General features: G+C 41.2%; 1 protein-coding gene across 2 annotated transcripts in view; it reads left to right on the plus strand.

Annotated features, from left to right (window-relative positions):
• The first annotated feature begins 2,271 nt into the window (after nucleotides 1-2,271).
• Nucleotides 2,272-13,465, plus strand: part of LOC123771894 (solute carrier family 4 member 11) — a 427,825-nt gene continuing 416,631 nt past the window's right edge. Inside the window, exon 1 of one of the 2 annotated variants that reach the window (XM_069324327.1) lies at nucleotides 2,272-2,896. In XM_069324327.1, the coding sequence (XP_069180428.1) occupies nucleotides 2,770-2,896 (127 nt within the window). In that variant the 5' untranslated portion in view covers nucleotides 2,272-2,769. Of the gene's footprint in view, nucleotides 2,897-8,271; nucleotides 8,535-13,465 lie in introns of those variants that run through there. The other variant, XM_069324328.1, reaches the window with a different exon arrangement.

Consider the following 13,465-nt stretch of genomic DNA (forward strand, 5'->3'; position numbering starts at 1 on the left):
CATTTTGGTTCAGATCAAGCCTCACCAGGACAGAGCTATATATCTCGTATGCGCAGTGAATCTTACTAAGAATGTGGACCTTATAGAGGGCGAGTTGGGACTTGCGCGATGCAGTCTATGCCACACTGCAGAAACTCTTGATGATATCTGTGTGGCGAAGCCAGGAGTCTAGGAGAAATTCTCCATGATGTCTTCATGGTAGACGTGGACCATCTACTTCTACGCCAAGCCACCTGTGCAGTGTGGCAATATGGTAGACCATGACCCAGGGTTCTTACCACCGGCTGAGCTAAGTGGGTCCTGGTAAAGCACATGGCACCTCTTCTCTGTATTAAAGGAGAGGCCATTTCCCTTCACACACGCCAAGAATAGTCACTGCCTCTTGTAGAAAGTGTTGCACCTCCTGAAGAGTCGCATCCTCCCCTATCACTGTAAACAATAACCTGAACACCAAGGAAGTGCTACCAGGTACATTTCCCCTAGTAATGCACAACGTGAATCTTACATTTGTTTTTAATGGAATGTAAAATTTATATTCGAGGCTGTGATGGTTTTCTACATCATTGGTGTATCTCCAAGTCCCATCTTCTTCGTTGGGTTACTGGCCCAGTTTTTATAAATGATTGAGCCCCGTAGACCAAGTGTAAAGGGCCTGCCTTGCAGCCGTTTTCTTGAATTGGAAGTTTTAAGCAACACAAGTGCTTAAATTCAACATATTTTTTGCTGGGCGAAAGGCAAGCCGAGCGAAGTGTAGAAGTCATTTACGGTTCATGAAATTCTTAGAAACATTTCTAATAATAATCTTGAAATTAGTTATCAGAAAACAATATTTGTACCTTGAAGGGGCTCGTATCATATTAAAATGAAATTGTGTTGGATCTAGTAACCGCGTAACTACAAATATACATGTATATGTATAACTACAAATATACATATACATATACGTAATATACAATATTACGATTCGAACTCAAGACCGCTACCAACCTGATTGCAAAGTTAGATCCGGAAATGCACAAAGATTCATAAGGGTTGTAATAGATCATCATAAAATCCCAATCCTAATCATCACAATACTAATACAAGCCATCACGATCCTAACCTCGGCTGTCTTGATCGCATTCCCAATTGCGACGATCTCTAGGACGACAAGCGAGAGGAGGAGAAGCACACGTGGTAGTGAGATTCCAGTACCAGCATCTGGTCGTCATGGAGACCGCCGCCAGGATCCCCACCAGGTGGCCTGAGCTTGTTTAGCTTCAGATGAGAGACTGTTTGACGTGTTTGTCACTGGCTCCGGCGATCGTTATCCGCGTAAACGCCAGTAAATTGCCCTGCGCCATTATGGTGAGACTAGATTTCGTGGTTTTCAAATGATCTTTTGAGGTTAAATGTTTAACTTCATGTTAATTTCTTCCTTTTCATATGTTAAGTTTCACTCACGTACGCAAGAACTGCCTTTAAAAACTTAAAGGAATCATTTAGAATTTTGTATACCACACATGTCAGACAATCCTGGTGTATGCAGCACCAGCACCAGTATCTAGTCAAGCACAAGACTAAATTGGAGAAGGTTCAAGGGTGTGCCACGAATCTAGTACCCGAGCTGAAGGGTATGGGCTACGAGGAAAAACTACTGGAACTAAGCCTCACATTGCTGGAAGACCAGTTGATTGATGGTTGAGAGGCGGGACCAAAGAGCCGAAGCTCAACCCCCCTGCAAGCACAATTAGACGATTATAGTTGTTAGAAAGACTGTACAAGGAAGAATTTCGTCCAGACAACATGATCTCTTGAGCCACAACTGTAGGATGGGTTGTCGGAGCGTATCATAGGCTACTGGAAGGCTACTGGATAGCCTATGATACGCTACGATCTCATAGTCTTTCTGTCTGCATGTTTGCCTGTCTCTGTCTCTCACATTCTTTCCGCTTTCTTCTCCCTCTCCCCTTTGATAAAACAATAATCTTGGGTGTACTAATTCTTGACCGTAATATTGCAGCTTGCCGGTGCCTCTTGGCGAATAAAATATTGAAAGAAAAAATTCTCATGAATGTCTTTTTAGTCTGGCTTCCAGCTTTGATTTATGGCGTCTGGCCACACATATATATCCCACACGTCGCCATATACCTTCTTCATAGGCTCTCCCAGGCCGGTCAAACACTTCCTCATATTTCTCAAACACACACACCATCTTTTTACTTAAACACAAGATGGAGGCACTTTTGGTCTTGCATATATGTGAAAGTGAATCCCCTGTTTACATTTACATTCGTTGGGAAAAACTCGAATATATATATATTTGCCCTTGATAAAGTTATTTTGCATAGTATTTAATAATGTGTGTAAGCGAGGCTCTAGATTTATAGAATAAGTGCATTTTTAGCGTCTTCACAGAATCACTGTTGAACTACCATCAATGTCGGAGAAAAGTAAGGAAAATACTAACACTTAAAACTTAAGACTAAGTGCGTAACTAAGCTATCCAGACGAGATCTCGAACCTGTTTAATGTGTCACGAACTTTAAGTCATAGGTTGAGTGCGGCGCGAGTGTGATAACCCGTAAGTGTTTTGCTACGTGACTGCAGTAGTGTTAATTGCGTTACGTGATTGCAATTGAAGTGTTGCGTTACTTGACTGTAACTACAGTTCCGCGTGTTACGCGATTGTTACTCGAAGTGGTGTGTTACGTGGATGTGTAACTGCAGTGTTGTGTTCCGTGACTGAGGCGCAGGACTTGTGTCAGCCTCGTCGGCGTCTCCTTCAATATGAGCATCAGGAGAGTAAGAGGGTCATTCCGGAGCTCACAGAGGCGCTACGGCTCCACTGAGGGCAACAAGAAAAACAGATGCTCGTCTTGGGTTTTCAAGAACGACGAGTGGAGACTCATTTACGGTAAGTACAGCTGAAGGCGCTCTTATCCTTCACTTCAGGCCCTCATCTCTCATCCTATTGTCGGCAGTTCTTTAGAATGCCAATTTATTTTCATGAATTTATATAATATTGCTTACACTAGGCTTAAAATAATTTGTGTTTAGTTTCTGATTATGTGTATAATTTCGCCTTTAAATTCTATAGATTGATTTCGCAAGCCAAACAAGAAATTCCATATAGATTCTAAATATTTTGTCTTTATTATTGAGCTACGCTTCTTTGACCTCTTATGATTTTAACTTTAGCGATGGTGTTAGTTCGTAAGATTTACATGACTTACCAAACTGGAAGTTGAATGTCCCCGTCTGGCCAGAAGTTAACAAAATTAAGACTTCCTAGGAGACAAGACGCCTTTACCATTCCTAAAACTGAGTTAGGGACAAGTATGACTCCTAAACTCCAGTTTTAATATCTCCCTTACATACTATTTTTACAAATTTGTATATATTTTCTTTCGTTATCGTCTCGGCAATTACTTTGTATCATTTCCGTATCATACTGCAATTGTTTTATTAGGATAAGGTACTCGGAGAAGCATTTGGGTCATGTTAAAGCCTCATAAGGCCCATTTGTATATTTTGATGATGCTCTTGGAGACCTGTAAGTCAGAACAAGTATTATTTTTAGTAATTTTTTGCTACATACTATCCCCGGCTTGAAGCCTTCTTTTGATAATTACTTACTTAAATAAGTTTTGTCATTTTCAAACTTGATGGGAAATACTGTAGTTATTTAATAGCCAACAGCTTAGCTTGGATGGATATGAACCATTGGACTTGTGAAAATGTTAGCTTGGCAAGCTAAGTTGTGTATAGAGGAAAAATGTTGAAGCACTATCTTAAGAAACTATCTTAGCGCTTATTGTAATCATCCGCCTGACTTGACATCAACACACACGTGAAGAAATAATTGATAAACGAATGATAGCCTAGTTTGAACGACGTCACCTATACACCAACCAACTTAACCACTTTTATTCCAGGCATTCGCTTATCACTGGCAATTACATTATTATAATTATTATTATTATGTTAAACATGATACAAGAAAATATGAGTTAGTGATGCATATAATAGTGCAGTATGTCTATAGTATATAATAAAACAGCAAATCAGTAAGGAAAACAGGGACACACACACCTAGCTGGCTACAAGACATCAAGGAATTATAATCACAAAGAGATGGCTTGGTGACAAGTAGTATTAAATCCTGATGAAATCACATCTGTTGCATGAACATACTGTTTTTCTTTTGCAAGGGGAAAAATTACTACATCTACATTACAATCCTCCCATGATGGTGTGAATTGTTTCTTAGGCAAGAGAGTACATTCTGTAATAACATCATACTTTATAACATTAGAACATAAGGTACTCATATGTGCTTTCTTCTTTATCATACATTGTTCATTACTTCCCATCTTTTGAACTAAAAGGATTAATTCATTAGCTCCCTCACCTCTCATTAATCTAATGACAGAGGCTACATTTATCTCTGAAATTCTATCCCCAATACACTTCAGATTCAACTCCCTCTTCAGCAGCGTTAACCGCGAGTTTGATCAGGCTAATGTACAGCCGAATCTATGTATCTATGCAAGTTTAAATTAGTTCGTATTGTAAGTAACGTTTTCTTCTGAATATATAATTTACAATTACATTTTTATGATTTATGTGCTTTATATAGATAGACGTTGCATAGGCTATGCAACTTACTTTAAACTCATGCTATTTAACTTCTACAATGCCTTTCTATTTTATGTTTAAACTATGGCTTTTGCCGATATGTTTTACCATCGTCTAACCTCAACAATAATTATAAAAAGTACTTACGAATAAAAAAAATAAATGAATCACAACTAGGGGTTAGACATGCAGGTTTGCTGAAATATATTGCAAGTTATACATACAAAAATATTTATTATTTCAGTTAATTGACAGTATGATCTTTAATGAAAAGTTTATTGACAGCAGTTGTGGGCTGTGGGACGTCACATGGATAATGGTTCAAGTTAAAATTGTTATTAGTTTAATTTTTTACACACATACAATTTTACACACATACTGCTAATTTTATTGGCTAGGAGTTTGTAAACTTTTAAGACTTCGTTATGTCAATTTTTAATCTTAGTATAATCATCTTTACTTTAAATTTTAAAATAGTTTAGCTGGAACATTCGTTAATTCAAGACGGACAGAAAAACATCGGGAACTTGTTCGAATGTTTTCTCAGAAAAGTGTTTTCTCCCTTAACAACATGCTTGCAAGTACGCATTTACCGCCATTAAAATTCACATTTTAATTTTTTAAAAGCTGTGCCACATAACATGAATAAACTCTCAAGATGAGATAGAAGATGTAAATGTGTATGCTAATGGCCAGAAGGTATAATGTGACAGCGTTGAGAGGACTGAAAAGGCCAACGTCTTAAAAGTCCCACCTCGACCAATTCAATTTCTTTATTATGCACCCCATACCCATCGCGTGGGCGATGGTGGAAGTTGGCCGCGGCAGCACTTTTTTTAAGTGAGATTTGAAAAGGCCCTTAGAAGGACAAAGATGGGATTGCGTTTATCTTTATTAAAAATAAATAGAATAATACAACAATATATGGTTTCACTTGCGATATTACTGTAGATAAAATGTGTCAACCTTGTGCTTTTAAGCCTTGCCTGGATATAGATATATAGATAGCCTTGCCTGGATATAGTGAGATAGGGCGCACTGAAGTGACTGGTTTTTTTTTTTTTTTTGGAGGAGACAAATGAGCCGCGTCTTATTCTCAGACACCACTTGAGCAGTGAGGCGACTAGGGGTAAACGAGGCAATAATTTCAACCCAGCGTTGGAAACTTTACCCATTATTTGACAGCGAAGAGAGCATTTCCCGCGCTTCCACACACACCCCGCAGACTGATAATAGCTCAAAAGTTCAAAGTCGAGTTTAAAGTTCGAAGTTCACTTGTAAATGCGTAATAGGAATAACGTAGCGTCAATAAAATAATTATTATTTGGCTATATAAGCAGAACTAAAGCCGCCAAGGCAGTTAAGGACTGACTAGCCAAGCCGGTTGGGCATCGCGCTTTCTAGACAGTGGAGCGACAGCATTCTTTTATATAAACAAATTATAACTTTATGTAAAAAATGCAGCTTTGTCTTGAAATTTGCAATGGGACGGAGAAGCAACTCCATGAAGTGACAGGTACAGGCATGACGGTCAACACAAACCGTATTGACATTAATTTTGCCATAGGATATAACATGTATGTATACAGGATATGTGGAAGCTGAACAAATCCACAAAGGCCGTGACGAGGATTCGAACCTGCGTTCGAGAGCATCCCAGACACTGCCTTAATCAACTGAGCTACGACAGCTGGTCAGAATTGCATTTCACCTTTATAAATGCACATGAATGACTATGTCAAAAGGCACCTTGAACACTGCTTATGTAGAACAAACGTGAATCTGTGTAATTATGTCTGTAGGTTAGATTAACGTTTTAAAAGCACTACAATCACCTGTGGTTAATTGTTCAATAAATCACTGAACTATATGTTTAACAGATCTCTAACCCTGTCCACGGAGGAGAGAAGAAAATGTATATATGTGGTTAGCATTATATATGTCTGGCCACGTCTGTGGTAAGAATACAGATCATTAGGCTATGTTTGTCTAAGTCTCTTCAGGTCGTCTCCAATGCATTGTAATTGTTTCGAACTAATAAATAACATTTTCTTTTAAATGTGAATTAATATTATATACAAACATTTTGTATATAATTAGGCTGAGATTAGGCTAGCTTGGGTATTTTATATTATGTTGGCAATTATTTGTATTTGTAGTACGTTGCTAAAGGAAGAGAGCGAAACCATTGGGAGTAGAAATAGCCTAAGCAACTCTATCCCTTTGAGATGTATTTATTTATTGTCTCAATAAACATACTTTGAACTTGAGGGCGAAACAATGTTTGAGGAGTGTGAAATGCATCAGCTCTGAGGCGCGCAGAACTAACTGTAAAGCAATTTTCATTTATAACAACACAGCCATGCTGCTGGCGTCTTCCTTCTAGACTCAATCTGCTAAGACGGGAGGACTCATAATATAATTCTCGACTCCTTGAGACGGCCATCACGCGTCTGCAGATTGGGCACAGCGGGTCCGTCTATTTACCCAAAGCTACTCAAAGCTTCCTAACAAGCTACCCAAAGCTGCCTAATATTACGTAAGTAATGAAGATATATGATATATTTACCCACTATATTGTTGGTGTTGAATGTAGAACATGGAAAAAACTTATTTTTACTCTGATATAATATAATTTTATTACGAAATTTGACGGAACTAAGTGGCAGGAGAGGCCATAGGAAGTCGATGATCTAAGCGACCAAGATGAAGAAATTATTCACGATTATTGTTGCCTAGAGGTTATATTAAGTTATCTTTGAATAGGTTAGGTTTAGTTAGGTTAGGTTATGTTTGGGTAAGTTGGTTAGGTTAGGTAAGTACAGGAGCCTCGTATGCCTGCAAACATTGTCGCTTGGACCATCGACTTGCTTTGGCGTCACCAGTTTTTTATTTTCATCTTATTTCGTTATGAAATAATACTTTTTCAGAGTAAAAAATATGTTTTTCATGTAATACATTCAACATCAATATTATAATGAATAAACATATCATTAATTCATTACTAACGTAATGCTAGGAAGCTATGTGTAGCTTTGAATAAGTTTGGGTAATTAGACAGACCCATCCGTCTAATGGGTCTTCAGGCATATTCATGGCCTGAAGAGACAGTAAAGTATGTGGCCTGAGGAGATTGTAAAGCCTGTGGGCCTAAAAAGCCTATAAGGATTAGGGGACCCAATCCCTCTTTACTATTTCCAGGTAAACGGGCAGCCGGGCCGCATCCGATCCCTTGATCGTCTTCGCTTCTAAATCATCAACACCAACTTGCTAAAAGAACCACGTGTTCTCTAACAAATCACCTACACACTATATCAATTAACAAAGACAGAATTTAACGATTTCATTAAGTATATTAACCTTTTACAATAGATAAAAAGCCTTTAGAAAATTATTTTATGGAGGACGAACACCATCAACTGATACCATATCGTCAGCCATTCATTTTAATAATTGAGATATTTTCGACAAGCGTGAATTTTGCTATCATTTAGATATCAAGAATTATAGAGAGATGTATTGTGTATTGGAATTCAGAATGGGGTTGTTAAGGTTGTTAATGGTTAGAAAGTTTGTTGTATAAGAAGAGTTAACAATGAGGGCGGGCAGCGTGGTGGGTACTATAAGCTGCAGGTCAGCAGTTGTGTGACCGTCTTGAGGCGTGAGGCTGCTCCGTAAGTCTCTCTCTCCCTCTGTCTTGACCACTTGTACCAGTGTCTTGTACCTAGTGTTGCTGTACCCCGGCCTAGAGCACTGTGTGGTGAAGCCAGCAGATGTGTGTGTAGGGGCGGCTCTCAGCCAGCAGGTGTGGGAGAAGCTTCAAGCACACACACACACACACGTGTTATTCTGCAGGTGTGGCATTCTTGAGACGACAGCTATGGAGGAGCCACTACCGTCTTCCAGAACCTCAGGTAGGCTCCGCTCCTTCCCTCAATGTTATCCTTATAACCTCTACATTCGTCCCTTGGCGGAGTGGTAAGACATTCGCCTTGCGTAACGCCAGGGCTTTGGCCTGGGTTCGTATCCAGGCCGGGGAGGATTGACCAGGCACCAATCCTTAACCTCTGTTCACCCAGCAGTAAATGCCTACCTGGTTGTCAAACGATTTGGGAAAATATTCGGATTAAGAACCTGCCCCAAACGATATATATTGTTATATTGCTCGCTATATTGCAATATATATATAGCAATATATATTACCATAGTCAGCTTGTTATAGTGTTACAATCATTGGCGGGTTCAGTAATTCCACCTCTGAAGGGTGGGATGAGGGGGGGGAGGACATCGGTATAAGCCTAACGTCTATAAATACACTGGCTGCCTGTCCCCCCGACACAATGAATTAATATTATTATAATTCTATATCAAACCACTGTGGCCTACCGTGGAACAACCCCACAAGGACTTCATAGAGCGTTAAAAATGCTTCAATTCAGCGGCTGAAAATGGAAAGTGAAAACGGAACGACTTTGTCTTAATTCTTCTCCAATCGTTAGAATCCCGAATGAAGCAAATTTGAATTTAAATCCTCGTATAGGCCCTTTCTTCGCCTCTATTGTTTGTCCACGGAAGACTATACGATCCCCCTCGTATATGCCTTCACACGAATATGTACTCCGTCATGTATATTGATGTGTGCACATGTACAGTTCGTGTGAATGATGTGCCCAATGGCTTCTCGTTGATGTGTGGGGTACCCGGGCAGTACCTGTGCAGTATGTCAGGTTTTCCAGGGTTGTCTCGTGGGATTTGATGGTGTTAGATAGTTGTTGATGGTGTTAGATAGCTGTTGATGGTGTTACATAGTTGTTGATGGTGTTAGATAGCTGTTGATGGTGTTAGATAGCTGTTGATGGTGTTACATAGTTGTTGATGGTGTTACATAGTTGTTGATGGTGTTACATAGTTGTTGATGGTGTTAGATAGCTGTTGATGGTGTTACATAGTTGTTGATGGTGTTAGATAGCTGTTGATGGTGTTAGATAGCTGATGATGGTGTTAGATAGCTGTTGATGGTGTTACATAGTTGTTGATGGTGTTAGATAGCTGTTGATGGTGTTACATAGTTGTTGATGGTGTTAGATAGCTGTTGATGGTGTTACATAGCTGTTGATGGTGTTAGATAGTTGTTGATGGTGTTACATAGCACATATTGTATTTTTAATAAAATACAAAATTATGTACTCACCTAGTTGTGCTTGCGGGGGCTGAGCTCTGGCTCTTTGGTCCAGCCTCTCAACTGTCAATCTACTGGTGTACATTTACAATGCTAACCAGCATATATATACATTTTCTTCTGTCCTCCGTGGACAGGGTGAGAGATCTGTTAAACATATAGTTCAGTGATTTATTGAACAATTAATCACAGAAGGTGATTGTAGTGCTTTTAAAATGCCAGGCTAGGCTACAAACATAAATACCAGCTTGGGGTAGAAATAGCCTAAGCTACTGGATCCCTTTGAAATTTATTTTATTTTCTTGATAAACGTACCTGAACTTGATAGTTTAATCGCCATCTGTCTGCCTTATATAACAACCTGTGCTGAATCTCGAACAACAACAACCCGTTGTTAGATTATGCTGGTCCAAGCAGCGTCTGACCTCGAAGACGCTTTCATCAGTTTTAACTTACTGTTCATTCAGAATCGGTATTAAATCAAATACATTTTTAATTCACTTGCAGAACCTCTCGGCCACAGGAGTTCTACTAAGGGGGGTAGAAGTAGCCTAAGCTACTCTATCCCTTTGAGATGTATTTCTTTCTTGTCTCATTAAACATACTTGAACTTGGAGTTCTACCGACCTAACTAGGAAGACCCACAATAAGAGGGTCTCAATGACACACAACTGTTATTCAGTTGAGACTCTCGACCTCTCCTGGAGTGACACTTGAGTCTTGGTGGTAATTAGGTGATCCACGTGATAATCATGTCAATTGCAAACCACAATAAACGCGGGAATAACATTTCCGTGTAAGCGCTTTGTGTATTGGAACGTCTGTTTGATACCTACTTGATGGGGTTCTGGGAGTTCTTCTACTCCCCCAAGCCCGGCCCGAGGCCAGGCTTGACTAGTGAGAGTTTGGTTCACCAGGCTGTTGCTTGGAGCGGCCCGTAGGCCCACATATACCTGGTTGATGGGGTTCTGGGAGTTCTTCTACTCCCCCAAGCCCGGCCCGAGGCCAGACTTGACTTGTGAGAGTTTGGTCCACCAGGCTGTTGCTTGGAGCGGCCCGCAGGCCCTCATACCCACCACAGCCCGGTTGGTCCGGCACTTCTAGGAGAAAATGATCTAGTTTGCTCTTGAAGATGTCACCTAGATTAGGTGTTTAGATAGTGTTGGCAGTTATTTGTATTTGCATTCCGCGGGTGAAGCAAATACACGCGCTTCGAGCAGAGGATCTGAGCAAAACAGTGTTCGAGAAAATGTTTGAACGTCGTCGGTTGAAGAGTCGTGTGTACCGTGTTTTTCAGTCATAAATGGCTGGACTAACTAGCATATGGTCTTTGTGAGGAGGGATTTCCTACCGTGAGCGCTGTGTTGCACATCATGCACACAGCATCAGCTTTGTATTTTACACGGTAGAGCTCATAATGCCTCTGAAATGCAACGCGAGAGGGATAACCTAAATGCCTGTCTGACCACATGAGGCAAATTCCTCGTTTTATCGTGAAATGCGCCGCTTGCCGCAGGTATGGCAGCGTTCTCCTGTCAGTCAGTCAGTCTGTCTGTCTACTAGTCATCATTTTCCAGTGCTACAATAAGGATGTGTGTGAAGTCATGCTCTCCGAACTACCAGTTATGCGTTAACAACCTCATCTCTTGATCCTCGCCTGCTAACTGCATGTCTGCAGAATTGGTCTGGAAGGTGGTCATCTGTTTAACCTTCCTCGTCTAATGTAGCCCTTCAGCGTGTCCCTAGCGTCTTGGTTGACCGGTTCCCTCCGGTTGCAAAGCTCTTTCAAGAATTCCTTGCAACTGCAAACCCTGATATATTCGTTTCCCGTGCGATCACTGCGTGTTATGTCGTGGGTGAAACGTGGTCCTGCTTTCAGTTATTTGGGACTAGTGTGTGTGTGTGTGTGTGTGTGTGTGTGTGTGTGTGTGTGTGTGTGTGTGTGTGTGTGTGTGTGTGTGTGTGTGTTTACTAGTTGTGTTTTACTAGTTGTGTTTTTGCGGGGGTTGAGCTTTGCTCTTTCGGCCCGCCTCTCAACTGTCAATCAACTGTTTACTAACTACGTTTTTTTTTTTTTTTTTCTCTCCACACCACACACACACCCCAGGAAGCAGCCCGTGACAGCTGACTAACTCCCAGGTACCTATTTACTGCTAGGTAACAGGGGCACTTAGGGTGAAAGAAACTTTGCCCATTTGTTTCTGCCTCGTGCGGGAATCGAACCCGCGCCACAGAATTACGAGTCCTGCGCGCTATCCACCAGGCTACGAGGCCCCTTAGTGTGTGTGTGTGTGTGAGTGAGTGAGTGAGTGAGTGAGTGACCTTACCTTTGAGCGCATCAGTAAGTTAATATCAGCCTTCAGGAGAATAAGTTACGAACACTGTAGTGGGCTAACTCCGGCACTGAGCAGCAGGCTTCACTTTGGACACATCAACGGGCTGACGTCAGGATACATCAACGGGCTGACGTCAGGGTACATCAACGGGCTGACGTCAGGATACATCAACGGGCTGACGTCAGGGTACATCAACGGGCTGACGTCAGGATACATCAACGGGCTGACGTCAGGGTACATCAACGGGCTGACGTCAGGATACATCAACGGGCTGACGTCAGGGTACATCAACGGGCTGACGTCAGGGTACATCAACGGGATGAAGTTTGGTACCGCAATGAGGCTAGTTTGATGATGATACACGTTTTGTGCAATATTTCAGGCACCGCTATGCATAACCTTCCGAGTACGAGAGGTTTAGGGCGAGGGAGAGGTGTTGCCAGAGAGAGGGAGGGGGTGGAAGTAGAGAAGTATGTGGAGGCAATGTGTTAAAAGGGGTTTATAGAAGGGGTCACTCATGGGCGGAAGGGTAAAAATAGGTGCATACACGATGGGGACTTTGGGGGGGGGGAGGGTCGTCCTTTTGGGGGGGGGGGGAGGTGAAGCTTTGGCCAAATGTCATCGATCAGATTAGCAACACATCAGCTGGTTGACTTTATCTCTAGGTGAATATTTCACGAAGAAAATGATATATTGATTCTGTTAGTCCTGAGTTACTTTACGTGGGGGTGGAGGAGGGGGGGGAAGTCTGGGGATTGAAAGGGGGGGGGGAGAGGGAAGTTGGTGGAGGGGGGGGGGAGTGAGGGTCCATTACACAGAACATTAAAACATGTAGACAAACATGTAAGAGTGTATATATGTGATGCTACATAGTATTCATCTACAGACATACATATGTGTTTAAATACTAGTTAAGAAACTCACATACTCAAGGAGTTTCCTAAGAAAAGAAGCAAGTTTAACTACCAAACCAGGCTGTCCTCGTAAGGGTTCCCCAACGTCCAGAAACTGTCGTAGTAAAGTGCCCTTATCCTAACCTACCAGAGGTCCCAAAACAGAAAACGGGACAGTATGTCAATTTTGCGGGTCGCTACCATTTAGAATGTGTGGCCTTAGGCGGCGTATACGTCCAAATGCGACGCTCTAACAGTAGGACAGGTTGACGAAACACATTCATCTTTGGGGGGGGGGGGGGGTAGAAATAGCCTAAGCTGCTCTATTTCTTTGAGATGTATTTTTTTCTTTTCTCAATAAACTTACTTGAACTTTTCTTGTCTCAATAAACTTACTTGAACTTTTCTTGTCTCAATAAACTTACTTGAACTTTTCT

Source organism: Procambarus clarkii, chromosome 14 (genome assembly GCF_040958095.1).
Source record: "Procambarus clarkii isolate CNS0578487 chromosome 14, FALCON_Pclarkii_2.0, whole genome shotgun sequence".
Classification (NCBI taxonomy): domain Eukaryota; kingdom Metazoa; phylum Arthropoda; class Malacostraca; order Decapoda; family Cambaridae; genus Procambarus; species Procambarus clarkii.